The sequence below is a fragment of the Strix aluco genome, chromosome 5, assembly GCF_031877795.1.
Source record: "Strix aluco isolate bStrAlu1 chromosome 5, bStrAlu1.hap1, whole genome shotgun sequence".
Lineage (NCBI taxonomy): Eukaryota > Metazoa > Chordata > Aves > Strigiformes > Strigidae > Strix > Strix aluco.
In genome coordinates this window covers 56,353,677-56,379,756 of record NC_133935.1, presented here as the reverse complement: position 1 = coordinate 56,379,756, position 26,080 = coordinate 56,353,677, and the positions used below count along the sequence as shown (strand labels likewise).

Below are 26,080 nucleotides of genomic sequence, written 5' to 3'. Positions count from 1 at the left end.
CTGAGGTTTTTGAATGAAAACATACAGTGCATTCATATCTAATTTGTGGACAGAATTTGCTGATGCCCATGCTCTTTATTTGCTTTGTAAGCTCTTCTTTTACCACCAAGAACTTAGGCTTCTTCTGAGGTATGGAGAGCTTCATCACCAACTGCATAAAACCTTGCTCTACAGGAGACCTTCTGAACCAACAAGATACGATTCCACATCTATGGGTTGTTGATTTTTAAATCATGTTACATTTTCCCATCTGTTTTTCATCGATAGGTTTTAAGACCAAATTCCCATATGGGAAATTAATGTTAGAACAAGTATATGGGCACATCATTAATAAATATAAGGAAGTATTTTAATTAAAGTGCTAACATAGGAATTAGTGAGTACTAAGACTATTAAGAATTTGTAATCATTTGTTATTGAAGTAATAATATGATTATGAGAATTCTAAGATTATGCGGTTTTTCTAAACCTTGTTGCTTTGCCCAGCCTTTGCTTATGTGTATTTGCAGATCAAAGTGCAAATGATCAGAGCTTCACAGGCAGTGTCGTTCTTTCTAGGATGACATTTAGTGTTAAACCAAAGATTTATACACAGCACTCAAATAGAGGACTGTTTGTCTCTTCTATTAAAACCAAAACTAATAAGAACAAAACAGGAAAAAAAAAAAAAGCAGAAACTGCAGACTCAAGGAGTTTGGACTTCTGCAGCTTCTTTGTTGTAATTTTTTGGAGGACAGAGGAACACGGAACCACTCTCTCTGCTCCAGTAGAAGTACTGATACTCCCATTGATTTTTCTTTCTGAAAACTGTTGACAGCATTGATTAGCCCACTGTAGACAAAACAGGTTTACATGTGATTAGTCAGGCAGCTAACCAGTGTTCACTTATGCAGAAATCCCCACAGATTTTCAAATCCCCACAGTAGTCCTTGAAGGCAGCGCCCCTGGAGTTCTCATGAATAAAGTGGGGGGGCACCTACAGAGAAATGCCACTGTTCCAGACTCACCTCATGTCTGTATCCTGAATGCACTTTGGAAAATTAAATTAAAAGCCCTGTCATATCAGTCTTGAGTGAAAAGTGTGGAAAAAATAAAAGATACATATCTGGACATAGTTTAATAATAACTAAAAGAGAAATGGTCAGAAATATATCAAGAATATTGGATTGTTCACTGATCCAACTAATCTGTTTGATCATTACTAACAGCACTTGTGTCACTCAAAAATTGAAAAGGTACAGTGTAACCTGCATTTCTCTGACCCTGTGAGGCAATCAGCTGAAGTATAGCCAGAATTAAGCAGTTTCTTTCATGTGTGCTTGTTTCTCTTTTTATCCAATCAATGGTTTACCTCAGTAATTTCTTAAAGATGTAAATTCTTATGTTGGACCAGAAAAATTGGTATTAACAGATTTCAGTTCATGCTGAAATTTTGTGCCAGCAGAATTTGAAGCTGGCATCCAAAATCCTCACTGGAGTTTGGAAAGCAAAATGATAGTTTTATCTGGCTATTTTTATCTCCCCTAAACATAGACTCTAAACTGGCATTCTAGTTTCAGAACATTTGGAAAAGATTTAACCTTACTTTTTTTCCTCCTCTTCTTCAATCAGGAAACATAAACTAAATGACATAGCTTTATTTCATTTCTTCAGAATGTCTAAATGCAGAGATGCTAATGACAGCCCTTAATATTTGCGATTGTATTGAAGGTCTTTGTTGTTCTCTAGAACCTTCCATGATGATAGCACTAGTTCTTACACCTAAATATTTAGCAGTTTCTTTTTTATGTACCGTTTTGCATCTGAATTCTGTTTGTTCCTGCATGTGAAGGTTTCAGGATTGCAGTGAATTATCTCAGTGTTTGAGGGTTTTTTTTTTAAATTGTATTTCTGAACAATCTGTGGTGAGATAGGAAATCTGAATGTTGCCCCTTTCGATTTAGTGTGGTATAGATACATCTATTAGTCTTTTATAACATTTTGTCTTCCATGAAAGGAATCAGATATATTTTGGAGAGAATATTGGGTTTTTTTCTGACATACCTTTAAAACTAACACATGTATAACCCCATGATTTAACCTTGTAATGTTTTTTTGGAATAAAATGTAGGATAGATAAACCAAACATTTCAAGTGTGTTATTTTTAAACATTTGTATAACTATCTTTATTAACATAAAATGTGTTTTTCATTAAGAATAGCTGTGGTGTATATAGTCGTCTCTCTTCTACTCCTTGTGCACCTACAGGTGCACATCTAGTTGCTCAGTGGGTTCACAGAAGTGTCATAGGACAAAAATACTGTATTCAGTTTGCCATCTGTACAGCCACATGTAGCAGCAGACAGTGGACCTTAGAGCCATCTAGCAATATAGCTATGTATTTTCCCGATAGTCTAGCATTGGTGAAGAGGGTATAAGCCTCGCTGAATGGTAAACTGCTTCCCTGAAGATCCTGATGCCGTGTGCCAGGGAGCAGCGAGAGCCGAGCCGGGGTGGATAGCATGGGCAGCAGGGCAGGGGCCTCGCCAGTGAGGGCCTTGTCCCGCACGGCCCAAGGGAGAGGAGCAGGGCTGGTCTGGTGGCAGCAGCCGGGGCTGGGCCCAGCCCAGGGGTGGCTGGGCAGGTCCATCATGAGGAGGCCAGACCACAGTCAGGCTGGGAAGTCGGCTGACTGCTCATCAGGGCCCACGGCCGGGCGGGGCTGTGCCATGATGGGAGCTGTACTTCTGGTAGACCCAAAAGGCAGCATTTCAGCTCAACAGTGGCTCCAGCAGCAGGGGGTCAGCCCTGGCTGAGGCCTCACCGGGTTGCTGTCTGGGTGCACCCCATCCCGGGTCACCAAAGGAAGGGGGCGCCCTGGACTGTGCTGTCTCAGAGCCAGCCTGGAGCCCCAGCAGCCCAGCCCCCCGCCATGGGGGTTACGGTTACTGTCATCGTCCTGCCCATCACCAGCACCACTGCGCACAACGCGGGTGATCTTTCCTCTAAGGAGCTGTGACACGTGTTGAACGTTATTGTTTCTTCACAGTTGCTGCATTTTAGTATCTCTTTGGTGCATCTTTATTTAGGTTGTGATTGTAGCCTCTCCATGATAAAAAACGTTCACACTGCTTTAGGCTTGTAAAGGAAGAGCTAAACAGTATCCTGCTCTATTAGTAGGACTCCATGACATGTTATCATGCAAACATGCATAAAAAAGCAAGTAATGGTGCAGAAAAATCATCTGATTGCTGTTTATGAAAAGATTCTTGACTAATGTTCAGATATGGGTTTCAAAAAGTAAAAGGGAGATGTTGGCTTTTAATAAAACATTTACTAAGACATCTGGTTTTTTCATGTCTGGTAAAGAGCAGCAGCTCCTCAGGAAATACAGGACACTTTCAACAGCTGTCATATAAATCAGATGTATCTTTGAGGGTGATCAATTCTCAAAGTAAGCACTTGCTTCTTTAGTAATAGCAACCACTGTATATCAGTTGGGAGGGATGTGTAGACATGTATCACATAGCTGTACAAGGATGTTTACCAGCTTCACTAAATGCTATTTTTGTGACAGATTAAATCCAACGGTGAGCTGCTCATTAAAAATGTTCAGCTGCGGCACGCAGGGAGGTACACGTGCACTGCTCAGACAATTGTGGATAATTCCTCGGCTTCAGCTGACCTTGTGGTAAGAGGTAAGGTTTTCCAGGTAAAACAGAAATATGGCTGGTTTTCACCTAGACAATCAGAGTGTTTCTGGTTGTTTAGAATATGCTATTTCTCAAGAAATGACAGAAATTAAACGGAGAACTGCATGAGCATGCAAAGTCCTTAAAGTCTACTTAGGGTACTGATTCTATTCCAGACATTTAGAGGTCCGACTGAGTGTGTGTTTTCCTGAAAAGCAATAAAGATTTGTTTATTATGGGTATTTTCCTTATGTTAAAGTAATTTTAAAGACAGTTTAATTTGGTGTTCATTATTAAAAACAGATTTTGAGTATCATTTCAATGTATCCACTGTATAACATTTTTAAGAAACCACTTCTCTTTTCTCATAAAGCTTTATGGATTAAATTATTGTGCATAATACTAAGCCTATATTAAAAGGATTTCTAGTTTCCAAATGACAGAAACCAGGACATTTGGGGCTGAGGTTATCACTCCATTATTAACTGATTCATGTCTGTTAAGTGCTACTGCGGTCTCAAAACACTGTGCTTGCTCATGCAGTACGTATCCTACACGATCTGTTACAATGCATAGTTTCAATAGTGTGAGTTACTTCATGTCCTTTGGGCATTTTACTCTGTTTTGTGCGTCCAGGTATAACACGTTCTGAAGTGCTAATGCTCTGTAATGCTGACAATTCAAAGCAGACGTAACTTGTACTTGGACCCACATTGCTGTCATGTTTTGCCCCATGTTCCAGTTATACTATAGATCTGTATAGCAGCCGAAGTGTAGCTTGTGCCTTGATTCTGAATTTCTGTCATCTGGGGATGTTGTGGACTTGAATATTTCTGCATTTATTTTTTGCTGGATGTTAACAGCCAGTGAAATGTCATCAGTTTTAGATGAAATGTTGAAGCAAATATGATAAGTGGTGAAACTGCAGAATACATCTGCAAAGAAAAAGAGAAGGGTCGGTTCATGTGCCTTAGTATCATGCAAGCAATTCCTTTTAAAAATAGAGACGAGGTGTCTTATCAAGCTTCTGATTATCCTTCCCACCCAGTAATTATAATTAGAATCATTGCTCTGAGGTTATGTTGTGGGAGAAATTGACATTCATTTTATGCTCAACATTTGTATTTAATCTGATGAACACAGTTCTGCTTAGTGCTGAGTAATTCTCATTTTTGTCAGTGGAAGACTCAGCATCTTACAGGGGCAAGGTTAAGTATCTGATGGAATATGACAAAGGGGACAGTACAGTTTCACTGCATTGCTGAAAGAGGCAACAGCAAAGTGTGAAAACACAGAGCTAGTCTCCCGAGCATCTCAGCAATGAAGCAGTAAAGGATAGCCACTGTTCATGCAGACACATTAGGATATTTTGTCTGTCCACAAAACAATTCAACAGCTCATATGGATTGTCCTATGTGATCTCAGAGTATTAAAAATGTTGTTGTGTTCAGAATTGCTAGTGATACTAGTACACTGAAGACTGTCAGGCCCCTGAATGCACCAACAGGCCTTAATGGCCCCGATCAGCTTCACCCAGCACACCCACCCGTGCTACTGCCCATAGGCCCTGGATCCCCATTAAGCTCAGCCCTGGACCTTCAGCCCTGACTGGAGCTATGTTACAGACATGCCTGCTTCCAGCTCTGTCTCTGGCCCTGCCTCCTGGATGGACTTCAGACCTATGCTGTAGGTAGCTTGTCTCCTGGATGGACTGCTTGGATATGTGCAGTAGTTTGTCACCTAGATGCACCTGATTCATTGCTTGTGGTACCTAGGACTGCCATATCAGCACCCGGCTCTGCCCACTACATTCAGATTGTGCAGAACTGTGCCCCACTGTTGAAGGAACTGCCAGCCCTGGGGCTACTCACGGGTTCTGGCTCAGCTTTCCTGAGGGAGCAGCTGGCCCTTTGTGTTTCCTGACACATGCCATTTTCAAAAACTTTGATAGTGAGGTGAGAAGCTGTAAGAGAGATCTCCTAAAGAAAAGGAGAGAAAGATCTTGAGGCTGATGAACCTTTCCATACCTTCCAGCTTGAGGGCTTCTGAAGTGAACAGTCTTGCAGGAGAACAGGTCTCTCAGGCCTTACCTACCTGAGTCCTTAGGGCTGGGCTAGCAAATATGCACATTACCAGAGTGAAGAGATGACTAACAAGCCTCATCTTAAAAATCAGCTCTTAGCAACAACTTCTACTTTGCACATCCTCTGGGAAGAGCAAGAGACTGTTTCCACATGCAGTGATGCATTTAGTCCTTACCTTGAAAGACTCTTGGAGAGGTCCAGGAACATCTAATTAGCAGATTAGTTTTCAATGCCAAGGTTTGAATTTTAACAGAAGTTGGTTATGAACAATCCAGTAGTCAAATGATGTACATTTTCCCAAGGATACTAAATGGTGACTATATTCTTGGATCTTAGGAGAAGAAACAGTCAGGAATTTGGTTGTCAAAGTTGTAGTCCATAGCCCAATAGATTGCGTAGAGTGGTCATGCTTATTTCTTTTTAAACAATGGCATATATATTCTTTAAGGAACTGGTATAAATTTGAATACTTTTGGAGTCGGTAATGGAATTGCTTGCTTATTAGAAGGATAAATTCATTGAAACCTAGGAACAACAATATATAGTAGTATATTTGTTTGATTCAGTTAATTTCATTTGATTCCTTTTCCTCAGATTTATGGAGAAAAAGAGCTCAAGAGCTGAAGATACATTTGGCACACTGTGTGTTTAGATCTGATGTAGAAACCTCATTCCATTCTTTTTGCTGAGTTGTTTTTGTTTTGTTTTTCTGTGGTTTGTCTGTAAATACTGCAGAGAAATATATCCTGTTATTTCTTGTTGGTTTTTTTAATATGCTCTGGGACTTGTTCAATCAGATTGTTGGATAATTACCTGAATCATGTTGGCATATTATTATCTCTGAATGTGGAATCAGAAAATACTTCTCAATAGTTCTAATGCATTGTCTCTGTTTTTACACAACAGTTAATATATATCACATAACGTGTGTATCATCTAAAACAGAAGCATAATAACAAAACCAGAACAGTCAGTAGGAAAAGAATGATCTGAAAATACCTATAGGCCGAATTTGTAAGTAGGTGCTAAGCTTTGGATTACAGAATTACTGTAAATTTGAGGGTTTTAGCACAGCTTACTGAACATTGTGGTGTCTTTTACAGATGAAGATTCCTGTACTCACATATGTATGTGCTTGCATCATTCTTTTCTTAGCTTTCTAGTCTATGAAAAAATCACCTGTGCCTGTTGATCTGTACATTTTAGTCTCTCTTCTGGGGAGCAAGGCACAGCACAGCAATGATAAAAAAGTTACCCACACAAAGGAGAGGTGTGGGATTAGTAGTACTTAGAAGAAACATTTTAAAATTTTAAAAATTCATTTAGAAAAATGCAAGCATTCACTTCAGCAGTTTTTGTCTGTTGTTATTGTTCAGGAATAAATCAGATGAGGTTTGGGAAAGAGATGTAATACTACTTACTGGGTTTAGTGATACACCTGGGAAAAACAGGCAAGTTTTGGGAAGAGGCCTGCCTCTCCAGATCTGAAGTACAACTGACAAACTTAAAGCCAAATATGGATTGAGAATAATTGCCATTATTTTGAGTAGTTGGTTTGAGCAGAAATAGTATTTAATACTTGAAAAGCATAGAGATGAGACTGTGAACTAATTTAGGGCAAGCAACTTCTACCTGTGATGATTAAGCTGGGTGTTGGGAGCATAGTAATGTGCCATCAAGCCAACATCTGTTAGTTCATGACTTTTTATATTCATTAGAGCTATGAATTTTAAAATTAATCTTCACAAGTATCTTTTGAAAAGAAAATACTCTTTAGAAATTATTTTATAGGTTCTTTTTGCTGATCAAGACTGAAAGGGCAGATGTGGAAGGGCTGTTTTGTGAAAAATGTTTTCCCTTTGACAGCTTAGTGCTTCCGTTCCTTCGTGGGCATCTTTGTGGGGTTATTGTGGTGCACAGAGGTTGTTTGATTTCACCCATGTAGTTTGCAAGATTGCTTTTAGTTCAGTGAGTGTAGTGGATTCCACATTTTGGCATGGATTTTTGAAATTCTTGTTGGGGGAAGGCTTTTGTTGAACTGTAGAGAAAAAATGTCTAGTTCTGCTTTCACTCAAGTTATATTAGTCTGCAGGAAATCTGAATCTGATGATGGGTTTACCACATTGGGGTAATATGAAGGCCAAGAGAAATGCGAAGAGGTCTATAGAAATGTCTTTCAAAGTATGATTTTTCTCCAATATAAGTTACAACATTTTCCATATAAATTCCAGTCAGGGGCAATATGGCACAAGCAGAAGTGTAGATTAAAGGTGGGCCCACAATAAGGTCATCCTTAGGTGGAATTTAGGAAGGAAGATTTTGTACTTATTTTTCTGACCGTTGTTCAAAAAAAGAGCAGCAACAGTTTCAAAGTATTGTTTTTTTCACTTAAGAAAATCTAAATTTTACTACTTCGGCAGGAGTTATGGAAGTTTCATTTGGTAGTTGTTGGATGCAAGAGCATTTATCCTCTGAATCACTCTGTGAGTATTAAAATATATATATACATTTTCAGTTTGTTCTTAAGTAGAAAGTGATACTTGAAAGCCTTGTGTCTTAAAAATTTAAGTAGGAAATTTAGTGAACTTTCATTTTCAGAGTATTTAATTTGTGAATTGAACTACCAATCTTTTTTTCTCAGGTCCTCCAGGCCCTCCCGGAGGTATAAGAGTAGAAGAAATTAGAGACACTGCTGTAGCACTTACCTGGAGTCGTGGAACAGACAATCATAGCCCTATTTCTAAATACACTATCCAGTCAAAAACCTTTCTATCTGAAGAGTGGAAAGATGCCAAAACAGGTAAGAGTAATGCCAGAAGTAATAAAGTCAATAGGTGTTAAAGCTTGTCTAATCAGAAAATAGTCACAATAAAAGGAAACCAGGGATGCTGTTAATGTCTGCTACAGGGTTTGGGAGCAGGTACCATCCTGTCAGTGTGTTGTCAGCAGGTTTGTTCCCAGCACTTGGAGGGTCTGAACTGAATATCAAGAAATATGGAAAAGAACAGGCCAGAGCTTTCATCTGGTTTTTGCCTCTTCCCTTGTTGCTTGAAAAATTCTACATCAACTACTAGAATCATAAAAATTTAATCACAGGTTAATTTGGATCACGAGCAGGTGTCTTCATTTCTGTATTTGTTATGCAGAAAGTTGGTTAAAATCATCTGCTTTTTCCTGGGAGCAGACTAAGCTCCAGTTGGGTTAAAACTGGCACTCCTAGAGAAAACATAGCTAGGATTATCTTTCTAACCACTGGATGTCATCATTGTGCCACATAATTGCAGCTGAGAAGACACCTACCTGAACACAGGGCATACTAATGTTTATTTCTTTACAAGATTTAACATAAATGCATGCATTATGAAAATATTGTTAAACTACTAGTATCTTTGAATGCTTCATGAAGGATAGCGTTGCCAAAAGCTATACAGAATTATTCTGTCAGTGCAATTCATTATGCTACCATAATAAATTATAAATTAAATGCTTTTCTGTGAATTAGGGCATCACATACTCAGCATTTCTAAATACTAATAACAGTTTCAGCTATTGTCTTTCATTTAAGTTGTCCTTTGAAACTACAGAGATAGATATCTAAGAAATAGACTTTGACACGCTAATCTGAAAATCTGTTAGATTTTTAAAGTAAAAAGTTAAAAATACTAGGCCTACTGCCTTAAATCACATTTCTCTTCTAGAATATGTAGTATATGTAGCTCCTTTGTATATAATTACTTCCAACAGCCAGCACCAGTATATGACTTAGGTTGAACTAGCTTGGAAAATAAAACTAGAAGGTTCCTCAGTCACTTCCTATCTCTTATATCTTGTTTAGTAGTTTCTGTAGAATAGATTTCTTTGAACTTTAGAAAAATAATTAATGTAGGAATTAGAGCTCTTCAAGTAACTGATGATTTGCTTCAGTAACAATATACACAGGAGGGAGGATCCTTTTAGACCAGCCTCTGCTTTTTTCAGGATAAATTTTATTTTATTTCCTATTCATTTTTTTTCCTTTTAATTTAAAAAAAAAAAAAAAGGAATTGGAAAGAAATGAGGTTACAGGAAGAATTTATAAACGGGATGGCAGCTGTGATCCTGCTTCCTTTTGTGCTGTGTGTTACTGGAACTAGAAATGTGTGTAGGAGATAAAAGTGTTGGATTCGGATCTTCGCTCTGTCTGGTTCAGAGCAGACACTTGAACCCATCTCTCTCACTTCTCAGGAAGCTTCCCTATTTGCAGTGTTTTAGGCACGATGGGATACACTTCTCTGCATCTCTTAAGTTCTGCATCACGGAATTAATGAGATAGTCGGTGAGGCATGCAGTCAGACTTTGAATCTTATCCTGTAGCATGTTGGTGGGATTCACATCTTGAGTGGGACAGTGAGGAATCTAGATTGTTGAACTCCTTTTTTAAGAACCTAGCAGGAAAGATATAAATTATTCATTTTTGAAAAGTTGAAATGAACTATTCTAGCATTTTCAAAATCATTGCTTTTTCATTTGAACCACACTGAGTAATTTTGATTAATAGACGATTCCAGCAAAAAATAGGTAAAATCACCATAGCAACCATCACTGGCACAACTGCAAGCTTTTATTTAATTTCTGAGCTCCCCCCAGTTTGGCTCGATGTTCACTTTCATATGAAAGAAGCATGATGAACAGTCCAAATTGATCTTTCATCAGTGTTTAGGCTATCATTTAATGCTGCTATGTGTGGACCAAAAAAATATATCTTTGGCATTACACTTTGGAAATATTGTTGTTATTATTGCTACTACCATTATTCCCAAACCAAATCACTCATCTCAGGTTACATAATATTGAGTGTGTTCTATGAAGAAAGTGTATTCTATCTCACAGTGTGGAAATACATATGAATGGGTTATGTAATAAGTTGTTTACATTTGTGTTGCTCTTTCCAGTTAAGGGGATCAGATTCTCATCGTGTTGAGTATTCATAATTATTCTGGGAATCTGTGGCACAGTAAAATTAAATTAAGAGATTGAAAGTAGCTCAGGAAAAGGAATGCCAAATTTATATTCTAGCTTGGATGCCATAGGTGGTTTGCAATGGCTCTGCTGACTGAACAGAAAAATAATTTGAGTAAGGATGAGGGAGGGTGGTAGGCAGGTGGAAAGAAAATGGAGTGGTTTTCTTTCTCCTTCAGGGCCTCACTTTGTAATGAAAAATTTAACGTTCATTAAGTAGAGAAAAGTTGTGTTGCCATCCAGTGCTTACACTGCCATGCCTGATTTTTTTGCAGCCATTGCATTCATAGTTTAATTCTAAATCAGCTGCCTTTCTAGTGCAGAATATCTCATTTCTCATCTTGCTTTGAACCCAAGACTAATTTGACAAACAACTCTTGGCCCACGCAATAAGTGAAAATCTTCTGTCTTTCTATAACTGTAGACAGCTTTAGAAACAGCCCCTGTTTGTGATTTGTAGACAAAGAATCATGAGTTACACATTTTATTTATAGTGAAGAAGCTCATCCTTATGACAATAAGTCTTTTTGCAGGAATTACAAGAACACTTACCCTTGTTGGATCAGAACTAGGTAGCAAGTTGTAACATGCTCACTAATAAGGAGCACCAAAATATGACCACATTTTATAAACCACTCCTTATCAATTGATTGAACCGTACATTTACACATGTGTAGCCCTTGTCTATATCATGAATTTTTATTTTACTGGTTTTGCATTCCAGATTTCTCATTACATTTGTCTGTAGGTAAAATGAAATTCTACAACTACAATATGTCATTAGTAAGGATACCTCATAACTACCTGTACTTCTTTTGCTAGTTCGCACCCAGTTAAAACTTACAACTCTGTAAGGGTTTATCCAAGATAGTGTCATAGTTTCCAAATTCCCAGTCACCGCCATGAGTACTCTGTAAATGTGGTATTTCTAATGCACAACATCAAGTTTCCTTCAGTTGGTTGTGTGTGGTTGCAGAATAGCAGTAGTTTTGTTGAAATCAACCACATTGTTGGCTGACCTTGTAAAAATGCTGTTTTCTAAAGCGATTTCTTTTTTTTTTTAGAACCATCAGATATTGAAGGAAATATGGAATCTGCTACAGTGATTGATTTAATTCCGTGGATGGAATATGAGTTCCGGATAATAGCAACAAACACTCTGGGGACGGGAGAACCTAGTATGCCATCACAGAGAATTAGAACTGAAGGAGCTCGTACGTAAACAGAAAATGTCAAGTTTTTTAATGTACTTCCTAATTTTCACATTTTTATTAATCAATTTTGTAATTTTGTTTTTTTATTTTAAAAAAGCACTTTATAAAATGCAGGTCTAGAGAATGTATTTTCAGCCACCCACTACTATAGATTTTCAGTAAGCAAATACCAGACTGTCCAGATGTGATATCATCAAAGCAGACAGGGAAGAAACATTGTGATACAAATGGCAAATTTGCCTCCATTGCTGACACAGAATCATACTGTATCTTTCAGAGATCCCCCATGGATAGATGTATCAGTCAGGTTGTGTGTGTATGAATGCATGCACATGCTTGGGACCAGGGTACAGAACTTGGGTGAAAACATGCATGTGTTTAACAAGGAAAATGCCCATTTGCTGTTTCGTTTGTGTTCTAACTAAAGAATACATGACAGGATGTGTGTTATACTAGATAATGCCATTTTTCTGTGATTGAAGGTTTGGTCTTGTGTCTTATTCCACGTTAAGATGTGACATTATCCAACACAACATATGCCCTTATCAGTATAATTGCTCCATGTTAAAATCTCAGAGCATATTTAAGGTTATCCTTTAGGCTCAGGCACGTCCTTTTAAAAATGAATTCTCCAAAATGAGGAATTAGATGGTACTATTGAAGATAATACAGTCTGGTTTGACTGTATAAAGGAGATAACAGCAGTGCTCTAGGAGGTAATGTATCACTGCAAAAAAGACTGTATCCAACAAAGCCTGTATACCAGTATATGTTCCTTAACACATATTAGCACCCATATGCAGCCTAAATAAATTTAGAATTGTTGGCCCATAGCTGGAGACTTGAAACTAAAAATGCAAAACCAAGGTGTAAAAATTAGTTTTTGCAATTACACTTGCTAGGTCATTGCTTTGATTCGATAGTATTTTCAAAATAAAAGGTATTTGCATTGCAAATTTCAAAGCATTTATTAAAAAGGACTCACATTTGGTCCATTAAAAATTTTGTTGCTTGGGGAGAAAGGAAATATAGATTGGTTGAATTAATCTGGACAGGGAAGGAAAAACCACAGAACTTTAATACTAAAGTAAAAGGAAACTACTATCTATAAAATTGACTATCAGCATCATAGGTTTTATGACTCAGCAGCTGTATTTGAAGACCCAGAAATCTAAATGAGAAATCTACACATGCTTCTTGGAGTGCCTGGTGCACAATAGACATTTCTGAAAAGAGACAGAAAGCGAAGGGAAATAATACCCACAGGTGGAGTAGTGATAGTGTCCTGCAGCTTGCAGTGTGCCATGTTTATGGCATTTGTTGTAGCCTCCCAGCAAATGGCATATCCTCCAGTTTTGTGGCGGGATGCAATGCCTTTGTGAGAGGTAGTCTGTTTAGTCTTTTGTCTGATTCCCCATGCACAGCGCCATTGTCATCTCTGGCAGACTGCAAGACATTTTTGGTGAAACAAAGCAAAATGTTAATGTAGCGTTCCTAGGCATCAGTCAGCACTTCTTGCCATGCCAAAATAGAGTGTAAATCAGTAACGTTTGTAGATGATCTTCTGTGCTCAAGTGCGTTTCCTGCCAGGAGCTGGAATTTGTTATGAACAGCAACAATAAGGTTTAGGTTCACTGTCAACTTCCAGGGTACTACAGAACCAATAGTGCGTGTGCATTTTCATGTAGATCTGAAGAAGGTAAATACTTCATTGCACAAACAACAACCCATATCCACACATTGTAGTTGTTTTTAACATTTGTTGGTGTTAAACAACAACAAACAGTGCTGTGTCTTTGTTGTACTGTATGAGTGACAACTAATGTCTGTTAAATGTGATCAGTGTCTTTTTCAGTTCTGAAGTCTCTCTTCTTGTAGATAACTGTAATTTCAGTAATTATTCAGTAATCTTACCATGCTAAGACTGTGTGCTATGATTTTTCTTTCTAATGAAATCTGCTTGCTTCAGCAATAACACATTTCACAGTGATTTCTTGAAATTCAGTGGAAAGTCTGCTTTTATGTATTTTAGCTTCTGGATACATTCGAGTAATTGTCTAAGTATAGCTGTCCAAATTAGTAACGTGGTCTTAATGGAGAGAGAAACCTGGGTTTAATGGCTGAGAGAATGAGGGAGATTCTCTTGAAAAGGGTGATTTGTAAGACATTAATTAGACAGGCTTTTTTCTCTTTGGAAGCCTGTGTATCTTCATTGACTACTTAAGTATTCTAGCAAACCTCTGCTTCTAACTTAGCCCTGAAGTTATATGCTTATCATAGATAGTGTGACTACTGTGTATTTCAGTAATAAGAAGGTTGAGTAATAAGTTCAAGCTTCCTCTTGAGCTGTCATGATACGTATGTTTAGTCTCGTTCTCCACTAATTTGTTTTCTGGAAGGCCACAAATAAATAATGCAAACCATGCACTGAATTCCGATTTCCATTTCAAATTTATTGTTATGTATTTTTATCCTTTCTGAACACATTAATTCTTCTCTGCTTTGTGTTTCTCCTCAGCTGACCCTCAGAGAAGGCCTCAGCAAACATCTTAAATAGTGTGAAAGCACTTAGGGAGTATCCCCTTACTATCTTGTGACATTCACTGATTAGTGGAAAAAATGTCTGATCCTATAAGAATTTTTGACACAAAGAACATGTTCATGTAGATAGGTCATGCAGCTAATGCATGACCACCTGGAGCATATTTAATGGACTATAGGTAGGCCATCATTTCCCAAGTTTTCAGTGGTACTTTGTGTGTCCTCCATATTGAGTGACAGCAAGTAAATATACAAAAACCATAGAGGATAGCAATATAATCCTCACACTTAGTGCAAAGAGTCATGCAGAAGTGAGAATACAGGGCTGATTTGTAATGGAGTACTTGAGAGTATCTTGCTTTACCACTCAGCTGTGCAGTAATGATAGATGAACAGATTTTATTCCATTACACAGAATATCAGTGTAAAATGCAATTAGTAACTGACTAAGTTCTATGCCAACTTCGCTTCTGAACATGTACCTGTTCTGAACATACCAATCAAGAAGATGTGCCAGTAATCTAGAATAAGATTAGGACGCCAGAGCATCAAAGATATATCCATGGATTTAACATTACACATTGTGAGTAAATACACTGAAGTAGAGGGAACCAATCAGAGTCTGTTAAGGTAAATACATGCGCAAATCCTGGGTACTTGAGCCCTTGACATACCAACGTCTGAGGAAGCACAAGAAAAATACACAGTGCTTCTCTTAAGACCTATGGGGAGTGTTGCTTTTCTGAATATTCAATTAAATATTTGTAGAGAATATGGTTGAAAAGAAGAATGATTGCTAGCTATGGTTAGAACTGGCATGTTTCCTGCAGCAGTAGCTATACATTAGTCTTGGCAAGACTACAGACTCTCACAGCTATTACAGACTCTCATTATTTTAATTGTGTGTTCCACATGTGCTCATTGGCCCTGCTGGCAAAAAGAAAATACTAGTATTTTTACTGACTGCATACTTTGTCATCATTTTTCTTGTCTATTCTATTTTTCTAGCTCCTAATGTGGCTCCTTCTGATGTTGGAGGAGGCGGGGGAAGCAATCGAGAGCTGACAATAACATGGATGGTAGGTATTGCACTGAGATGGCATGAAACATATACTTCCTTGTGTCTGGTGTTGCTCTTCCTGAAACACATAGATGGTTTGTCACTGGCTCCTGTGAGAGCAGGATTTGTACATGGTATATATAGCTTTGCAGACTTTTGTCATAAGAATATGTAAAAAGGAATGAGGAAGACGATATTTTAGATGCTTATGTATTGGACATTTCTAAAATAAGATCTAAAACATTCTCTGAGTGTGTTTCAAAGAGATTGAAACACATACTGACTATGATAATGCATTAATGTAACTGCATTTGAATATTCTGTATATTGTATCTTTCTTTGAACCTTTTTAACAATTACAATCTGAATAGCATGCAGATTTGATTACTACCACTAAAACATCTTAATTTTAACTTTAATGTGCTGTGCACAAATTTGCAGGCTTTGTAAAAAAAAAAAACAAAAAATTTTGTCATTCTGTAAACTAGCCTGTCATTAACTGGTGTTTTAAGGAAATTCTTGTATATTGACATTTTATTAGTTTTATTTTGTGCTAGTGTGACTGGTAACACAAAATAATGTTGTCTCATACTGCAATTTAGCCATTCATTGATATACACGTACTGATGTTGTTCTTTTCCTCCAAGCCATTAATTTTTCTTCAGTGATTATGTATTAAGCAAAACAAAGAAACGAGAAAGGGATGGGGATAAAATGTTAATCACAAAAATAATGGAATGAAAAGTTCAAAAAATTATAGTGTTATCAAAAGAGCTTTTCAGTAAGCAAAGTCTTTTGAAAATTTCATTTCTCTCATATACTGTAGGTATTCAGTTCATGATATTTTCTTTAAAAAGTTTTGTATAGATAGCTATATATATAAAAATACTGTCTTCATTGTGTTATTGAAGCAATGGTTTTTAAAGTTTACCTATACTGGGGGGAAAAAGATGCTTCTGAAAACAGGGAAGAAGAGAAAAGGGACAAGATAGGAAGAAAGCAAAACCCAGAACAAGAAGGGGTAAGAATTTATGAGCAAAGTTGTTGTGTAGGCATGGAAGAGAGAGTTGAAGTCTTCTGAAGGGTATTTGGGAAAGCTAGGGACAAGAAATAAAGCAAAAAAAAGCTATCTGATTCATGTCAGACCCTATCACTATCCAGCAAAAAACAGATACAGAATAATTACCTCTGGCAAAAAAAGATGATTAAATGTTATGCTTGAAAAAATTACCAAGTTTATCTTGCTAATGACCTCTCTGTTTACCTTCATAAGGCTATGAGGCACATAAGGCACATTACACCATTTGTGTCTTTCCAGGAATAGTTTCAGATGTAGCAGCTTTTTCTTGTGGGAAATAATATAAAGATGTAATTCCAACAACAATTTTGTCATTATTGTGTAGGGGTCCTCCTTATGAATGTACAAATCTTAATCCATATGCCTATTTTTCTTTTTTTTCTTAAGGTTGATCATTCTCATTATGACCCAGAAATAGCCATATGTTTGGGCTAACACATTTGGGCTTTCCTGGGTTTGGGTGGGGTTTTTTTTAATTCAGTTCAAAATCTTAAGTCCTAAGTATTTTAACAATGAATTTACCTAAAGAAAAACTCTCTAAGTTTCTGAAAAAGGAAGATCTACACTTCTGTTAAAATACATTGAAAAGGGTATTTCTTCATTCTACTAACAATAGGCTAGGAAGTAGATGTATCCTACTTTTTTTTATTCTGATTATTATTTTTTTTTTTTTTTTGAAGAGCAAAAGTCAAATAGTTCTTATTTGACAATGACAATGACAAGTTTACCATGCAGTGGACAGTTGCACAAGACCTAGATTATTCTATTAGTTCTTCACAAGTGCTGTCTTATGAAGACTTCTAACAAACTACAGAGCTACTTCTTACATTGCATATAAAGACCCATACTTGTGGCATTTTCAATACAGTGAAAACTTCACTGTGACCAAGTCAAAAGAAGAAAATTATAACCAGAATAGTGACTACTGCAAGATCTGAAGTACAAGATCATTTCAGTCTTTCCTATACACCCAAGTAGATTTATATTCCAATTATTTCGCTTACCTAATGTCATGCTTTTTACATCTGTTCTGTAATGAGCAGCTCACTTAGTCAGACAAATTAAGCACAGCTTCAAATATTTACTTCCCAATAATCTTCCACTACTATGTCTAGCAAGTGTTTTTGAATAGAGGCATTAGATTTATGGAGCCTGTCTGACAGACAACAATATATCTATCTGTAAGGCTAAGATAAAGGTGTATATTGATTCACTCAAATGTGCTAACATTTGCATATGCTACTCAAAATAGAGCTTAATTAAGAAGAGAAGAACAAAATGTATGGCAGGTTCACATGTTGCTGCCAACCCCCTTTCAGCTTTTGCTATGTTTCATAAGCCAGGTTGAATGAGACAGCCAGAGATGCAATCAAAGCTCTTCTGAGTCTTGTTTTGAAAGAAGACCTGAGAAACAGAGCTAGGAGTGGCATGCCTATTCTTCCTTATTTTTCCCCATTTGTCTTTCCCTCTTCCGTCTTGTTTTTCAAAGTTTTTAGTGGATGCTACAAACTATTTGGCTACTTATACCTACTTATTATGGGCAGCCATTGGAGGACAAGCTGCTCTCAACATTCTATTTAAGGCCTTCCAGAATATAATTTTTAAATGCCAGTCCTGGCTTTCTAAAGTTTGCTCTGGCTGAAAATCATTCTGAGACTAGGGCTTGCATCCAGGCTGCTTACTTAGGCATATGAGATATGATTCTGGTTTATTTTAAGCAGCTACATACAGTGATAGATTCAGAAGACGAGCTATCGAAAGTGACCCAGTCCATGAAGTCTTCCACTTTTGAATTGCAAGGTTCCCTAATCTTAGATACATGAAGGTACATTAGCTGTTATGAGAAACTAAGTATTCAGTTTTCAGCTGATGTCCAGTCAGACCTGAGATGGAAGACAAGCCAAAACACGAGTTATACCTCATCCAATAGGTACATTCTTCTGTACCAATAGGTACAAAAAATTAAGCACATATAATAGATTATCTAGTTTGTTCTTTTCTTTTTTTCATAGCTGATTTGTAATTAAGAGTCTTCAGCTAGTGGCTTGTGGTTAGTGTCACAAGTAGAGACCAAATATCCGTCTTTTTTGGCATGAGGGGTTTCTTGAATTTTATCTATTGGCAGTCATCTTAATTACCAATTATACTTAAGTCATTCGTGTGTTCTCAGAAGTCATGTTGTAGGTAGATGGCTATCTTTCCACTGTCTAAAGCTCTGTTATAATCCAGATTTGACATATATCAGCATTTCACCTGTTTTCCCCAGAAAAGCCAAAGAAGTTATGTATGTAGAGACCTGCTGTCAGCTGCATCAGTCAGTGGTCTTCTGCAACATGTTCTTCTGCAACAACTTCTGCAAGTCATGGTTAGAGTACCCACCCAAGAAGCAAGAGACACTCAGTCCAGAAGATTGTCCATGCATATCCCATGTTCTAGAAGGGTCCCCTAACCCTAGTCATGGTGTGCTGAGGCCACTTCCCAGTTTTTGATTGAACTGAGCCACTGTTATGCTAGAGATACAGTTAAGTATGGGGAAAAAAAGAACAGCAAGCAAGAGGAAACCTACTCGTTACTGTAACCTACTTGTTACCTACTCGTTACTCTGCAGATGGTAAATCCTGTTGGATTCTGGGCCTTACTCCCACAGCTGGTTTTTGCTTGTATCCATTGATGATCCCATGGTGAAGCACTGGTGTCTGGGGAGCTTCACCTAGAACCAGCTTTCTGTCCTCAACCAGCTGAAGGCTGCCTGCTTTTAATATTGCTGCATTGTTACTCTGGTGATTTCTGCACTGATGTTGCAGAGTGGTGAAACTTTACAGCAGCAACAGAGAAAACAGGATGCAATGGCATCTGATAGCTGGTATACCTGGGACAGGGGTCAGTTAGCCTTAAGCTGAGTAAAGTCAGAAGTCCCAAGCTTTGGTCTGATTCTGTACATTTCTCTTGGAAGCTTTGTCATGAGGAAAAGAAGTTATTTCATTGTTCATATGTCATTATCAGTCATTTTTAAAATTTTGAGTTCTGACATCTGTGTTTGATTGCCTTAATTTTTTTCTTGTATGATGTATACTAGTGTTCTAATCCATGTATTATGTTTCTGAACCCAAAACTAAAATGTTTCTATTCCAAAAATTCAGTGAGTTTTCACCAGAATTTTCTTTCTCAGAGGATCTTTGAAGTTTCATTCTAGCTTCAAACAAACACAAACATCAAAATTTGTGAGCTAAGGGATTTTTTGGCTTGTTCCACTATTAACATCTAAGTTTCATAAATCCTTGCTTAGAATATCTCCACACATTTGCTGAACTGGTACAGTAGTGGGCAAACACCTAAGGAGAATAATTACTCTCTGTTGCACTGCTTCAGGACCTTTGCCTCAAAATAAGCTACTTCGTCTCTGTGGCGGTTACAGTAAGGGAAAAGGCAATGCAGGAAGTTTATTTTCAAAGTATGCTTCTGGTCAGCCTTCAGAGGCACTGATGAAGGACATGATTTTGGCCTGTTGGGTGCACAGTCTGATAGTTCTGGTAAAGGCTCTGTGGTCTGAGGAGGAATCACTGAATGTAGAGCTTTGGCAAATGAAGCAAAATTCATTATAGCAGATTGTCTTCCATAATTTTGTATTTTCCAGTATTCCTTGGTATAAAAGCAGCTATAGTTTTAAGAAATATTTCAGATAGGTACCTTTAATGTTCAAGCTGAAAGTGGGAGTCATTTCATGTCAATTCTTACCAGTTAGAAGCTAGGTAGATAGTCTAAACCAGCCACTGGTCCCCCTCTATCATCAGTGAAAAGTGGTAGGATGAATCATTCTTGGAATGTGTCCCTCTCTCTCCATCAGCTGTGACAGATGCCTAGGTGACCACCTTTAGGTATATTAATATAATTTGGGCCAGCCACATAAATTTTTTCTTCTCTCTTGCTGTTTCACAAGAATATGTATCTCCACACATGCACATGGACCCATGTACTGGCCTAGATGTCTGTGTTACATGTCCACTATCAGTTACTCCTTAAGAAAGCCTTTTCTGTTAGCTACAGCTGACAACAGTTTTAGTACAGAATAATTCTTTGTTTCTTTCTGTAGGAGATAACACGATGTACCTTGCAATGAGTTTGGATGAGGAAGAAGATCTTAAAAATGTTGTAGTAGCAGATAGGCTAGTATTGCAGATCTGCATAATGAAGATGGTGTGTTCTTAAAGGGGGCAGGAGCAAACCATAGAAGCAAACCAGGATAAAATGGAACTTCAATTCTGTGTTTCTACAATGCGCATATTGATGTTTTCTGTATTATTTATTTTTCATTAGACATCAATTTGTTTAGTTGGCTACAAAAATTAATGTTTTATCTTTTGCCTCTTTAGCCTTTGTCAAGAGAATACCACTATGGCAATAACTTTGGTTATATAGTGGCTTTCAAGCCATTTGGTGAGAAAGAATGGAGAAGAGTTACAGTTACTAATCCTGAAATTGGCCGGTATGTCCACAAGGATGAATCAATGCCACCTTCAACCCAGTATCAAGTAAAAGTGAAAGCTTTTAACAACAAAGGGGATGGACCATTCAGTCTCACTGCTGTCATTTATTCAGCTCAAGATGGTGAGTAAAGGTCCTAGATAAGTTTTATACTGAGGGTCCAGATCAGCACTACCAACATCAGTGGAGAGAACGTGGTCCCTGACACTGATTTATATAGCAATCACACCTTCTGCAAGAAGGGTGTATATTGCTCACACAAAACACTTGCAGTTGTTCTGAGTAACTTCAGACTCTGCTTTCTGTGTGACGCAGAGCACTTGGTTGTACTTGCTGTCAATGAACAACACACAGAAGCATTCAAGATTCTTCACGTGGCTTGTTAAAAGATTTAAGAATTTAAAAAAAGAAATTCTGATCTTCATACTGGTTGACTAAAATATGTACATCATTATCCAGCAATGTCTCTGTGATCTTAATACATGTATTTGACATATGTGTAATTTTTTTCTTCTTAACGGACCACACTAAAGCCTGTTATTCTAGTAGATCAGTATCAGAATTTAGCCCAAAATAGAGAAGGAATGATAGTGCCTATGTATCTAGTTATATTTCCAACATATTTAGGGTGTAATGTAAATTATCCCTACCACATTCTTTATTCTGGTTTGGATGTTAGACTATCAAGTGAATAAATTAATGAAAACCTCTTTGACATTTCACTAAAATCTTTTTCGTAATTCTTATTGGCATTATTTCACATGCTGTGATCTTTAGGATTGAAGATTAAATGACATTTCCAAACTTAACAGGAGAAAGTACTAGAAGAAGATTTACCTTAAATCAGAAGAAATATATACAACAGCCTAATTTCAACATAATCACTCAAGCCTGTTTTAGAAAAATGTGGTTTATTGATTGCTGCCAGAAACCCAAAGCATTGCTCATATTTTTCTTTCCATAGAGCAGAATCTCCTTCACAAAGTTAACAGATCCAGACCAAAGAGCCAAGAGGAGGGATATGATAACAAGGCCACATTCTCACACTTCCGACTGTTCTTTACTCTGTGTATTTTTTGGAAGATTTATGTTCATGATTCCTACTAATGGGAACTTTGCACAGAAATCGCCCACACACAGAGAAAAGATAAAATAGTCCTTTTGTTTCTTCTGATAATTCAGGATTCAAGCTTGCAATGCTTAGCTATCTCAAGAGGTTTATACTAAACCTCTTTCTCAGAAAAGTGTACCTTAGGATATCATCTTCAACAGCTGCTGCAGCAACAGAACAGTTGTTTTTGCAATTGTATAAAGGAGTTAGTAAATAGGTATGGTGTAATAAAAGCCTATCTGTCAGATAACATTTCAGTATCCATCCTTTCTCAGAGACGTTATTGACAGCTGACTGATAAGCACCCATGTGTTTATAGTAGGATTATACTAACCATGGCAGGGATGGCAGTGTGTTTGTGTAACTCTCTAAGTTCAGAGATGTGGCAGAGCCTAGTAGCACCAAACAACAGAGGAAAAGCAAATGTGCAGTAGTGCCAGCTTCCAGATAAAGAAGTCACTTCAGTGGCTGCTGATGTTCCAACATAGATTTTAGCAAAGCCCAGACACTTGATAGCAGTACTTGCGGTTAAATGATGCCAGATGCAGGCAAAAAAAGAAATAGAAGCTCAGTAAACCTACTTCTTGTCTTTGGTTTCAAGCACAAGAGTCACCAAAACAGTCAGATTCATGATGCTCCAAACTTTACCAGTTACTGTGCAGAGCTATGATGACCCCGACTACTGACCATACCAAATCCAGGAGCTGCAGTGCAGGTTAGAAGGAATTTTTCCAATAGGTGTAATGGAAGTTACTCTGAAGAGCATTCTGCAGCATTTTCTGCTGGCATCAGGGCTCATACAGAGTCACCTCTGTACCTTCTAGCATGCTTACTGTCTCCCAGCCTTAACTTTGTATAGTTACACTTAGAAGATAATTGTGTGATGCCCACTGTGTTTTCAGTGAAGACAACATATTGTGAGGCCCACATGATTGCATCTTTTATTGGTAGAATTACTGAATTAAAAGGCTGGAGAGAAGCAGCTGATGTCATCTTTCTGGCTCAGGAGAGACTGCAAAATATTTATAGAACATAAATGCCAAATGGGGATATAAATTATTTGGAGCTCATAAGCAAGCATAAGCAGATGAAATATTGTTTAGAGTATTGTATCAGCAAAATCCCTGGCAGTTGGAACTTTTCAGTAAGAAACATTTTGGCAAATTCTGTAATTGATACAGTGGAGAGAAGTCTGACAGTGATTCGGGAATAGCTTAAATGATCGCATCTACTCCACCTGTACTGCTGTACCTCTGTATCAGCAAGAGGTATCATGACCATCAGACAACACTACTTCTAAGAGGTATTAGTGAGATTTTAAGGCAATATGGTCATACAGTATTCCATATGGATATGTATAAATATACATACATACATAAATATAATGACAGCATTTCCACTAAGTTGTGTACTTTGTAATATATCTATGTGTGTCTAGTTAGAACAGTGGGCATCTTTATTCACTTTAGTGACGGAGGAATTTCTGTGTTCCCACGTGTTTTAAGCCAAATTTAATATCTGACAACTACTAGTCATACCTGCCATTGCTAGTAGTGAGTAATGATTGCTAGTAATGAGTACACAGGCCTCTTGCTTATCTAAATTCCTGTCATTGTGAAAACAATTTTGCAATAATGTATCATTTTTTAATTATACATTTGCATTATTAACAGTCATTGAAAGACAATTACAAAAGGTAACTTTGCATGTAAGATTATTTTGTTACCTAGGATACTTTTCATGAGAGATGTAACTGATTTTTTTCTTAACAGTGGCTGTTTTGATGCATAGTTGACTAGATGCCTAGTTGGAAGATTGAGTATATGAAAGCTTTCCTCAACTGAGGCTGCCATGCCTGTCTGTTGCAACTTGTTTCAAAAGATTCGTGACAGAGAACTGTTCTTAGCTTGGAAAACTTTATCTTTTATAGACATTGCTAAGTTTATGCCTTTTTAAATTCCTTACCTCACTTAAAATGCAAGCAGCAGTGAAATTAACAGCTTCTTTTAATGAAACTAGTACTTAATATTCTAAACCCTAAATAAAAGCGTATCACATTATAATGGTCTGTATTCTGCATTGGCTGCTGTCCAGAACTAAGAACACAAACAAAATCAACTGTGTGATGTATGCCTGATAGAAGGGTGCTCTTGGATTATTTCACACGTGACTATTTGTGTGTAACTATCTTAAAAAATCTGATGTATATAATCTGTGAGGTGTTGTCCAATTTAGTAAAAGATCATTGGATGCTTCATTCTGTTTATCAAAGTCTGCTTTTAATTTACACAAATTTCAGCATGGAATCTGTCGAAGCATAAAAATACATAGTCTGAGCCAAGTAATGGGATCATTGCTTTGTTTTTATAGAGTCATTTCCCATACAGATCATCACTGAATTTAAAGTTTACTCAAGTAAAACCAGATTAAAGACTAACACACTTGGCTTCCTGATACTAAGAAAATAATACAAAATGTTGAAGTGAGAAGAGCCCATGTAAGCGAGTATAACAATATCACCAGATGAGATAGGGTGTTTAACATGTGTTTCATCTTCCAGCTCCAACTGAAATACCTACAGATGTGAGCGTAAAAGTTTTGTCATCTTCTGAAATGTCTGTTTCTTGGCACCACGTTTCTGATAAATCTGTGGAAGGATATCAGGTGAGTTCAGAGGTGACACTGTATCTTCTCATTCATTTAATTTTGGTAGTTTAATTCAAGAATAATTCCTAGTCTAGCATTCTGTCTTTTAGCGTTCACTTCTCTTTAGTTGTTTGCTGTACAGATTTCACATCCTGAGAAACAGATTATTTTTGGTGCTATGTACTTCATTACTAAAACATATTAACAAATGTGCTCACTATTCAACTGAAAAAAGTCATCATTATTTCATGAAGGAATCTTGCCTATGTTACATAATTGAATGGCTACCTCTGCCTTCTCAAAACATACTGAAATTAAGTTTTGGGTGTAATTGTCAACACAGACATGAAATTGTAACTAACTTGTGGCCCATTTAAATTATCAGCAGTTACTAATGTAATTCACCCACAAATCCTATAGTAAGTGGGACTGCGTGACAAATGCCCATAATCCAGTGTAGCGGAGACAGTGCTATTGTGCAAGACAGCGATGTTTTGTTCATGGTTTCTATTCTTCACATGAAAAAGAGCTTCAAGGTGTGTTCATCTGGTCCAAGACTAAGTGGTACTACCGGTAAAAATTATTCTTGTCCTTGTACAAAGATGACAACAGCCACAGGGTGGGGTGAAACCTGAAATGGCCACATAGTACTCCAGCAGGGAAGTCTTAACATCATTCACGCACAGTGGATGCTGACAAACTCTGCAGTGTACAGCAGGCTTGCTTTAGCTGCATCCAAAACAGGGATTTGGGCCTTAGTTTGTTAGTGACTTGCTTTGTGATTGAAGTTGTTGGCTGCTTGACGGTAGCCTCTGTGTTCAAAAATGAGCACATACAAATGTGGAGTAACCTCACAGAATGTATTTTCATAACTGAAATCTATGAATAAATGTTCTTTTAATTAGCAGTACTTGTTTGTATATTTCCTGATCTCTGTTTCTGTCTCCATGAGATTTATGTAATACTTTTGGGATACTGTAACAAGATCATAGCAAAGATCTCAATGGGAACTAGCACAGTGTCCCACATAAAGTTTGATTCTACACAGTACACACATAAAGTTTTAAAATTGCAAGCAGAGGACACTGGAGTTTGAAATTAAGATACTGACATCAACGATAACTCCTAATTTACTAAAGCAGCCCACTGGTTTGGTGTTTCATAGGGATTGTGCAACTACAATAGGATAGACAA

The 26,080-nt window shown here is 37.4% G+C and overlaps 1 protein-coding gene across 1 annotated transcript in view; it reads left to right on the top strand.

Annotated features, from left to right (window-relative positions):
• CNTN1 (contactin 1) overlaps positions 1-26,080 on the top strand; it is a 262,071-nt gene that overhangs the window by 207,609 nt on the left and 28,382 nt on the right. Inside the window, exons 15-20 of the mRNA XM_074827442.1 lie at positions 3,558-3,678; positions 8,398-8,556; positions 11,819-11,968; positions 15,518-15,588; positions 21,018-21,252; positions 24,801-24,904. Of these exons, the coding sequence (XP_074683543.1) occupies positions 3,558-3,678; positions 8,398-8,556; positions 11,819-11,968; positions 15,518-15,588; positions 21,018-21,252; positions 24,801-24,904 (840 nt within the window). The remainder of the gene's footprint in view (positions 1-3,557; positions 3,679-8,397; positions 8,557-11,818; positions 11,969-15,517; positions 15,589-21,017; positions 21,253-24,800; positions 24,905-26,080) is intronic.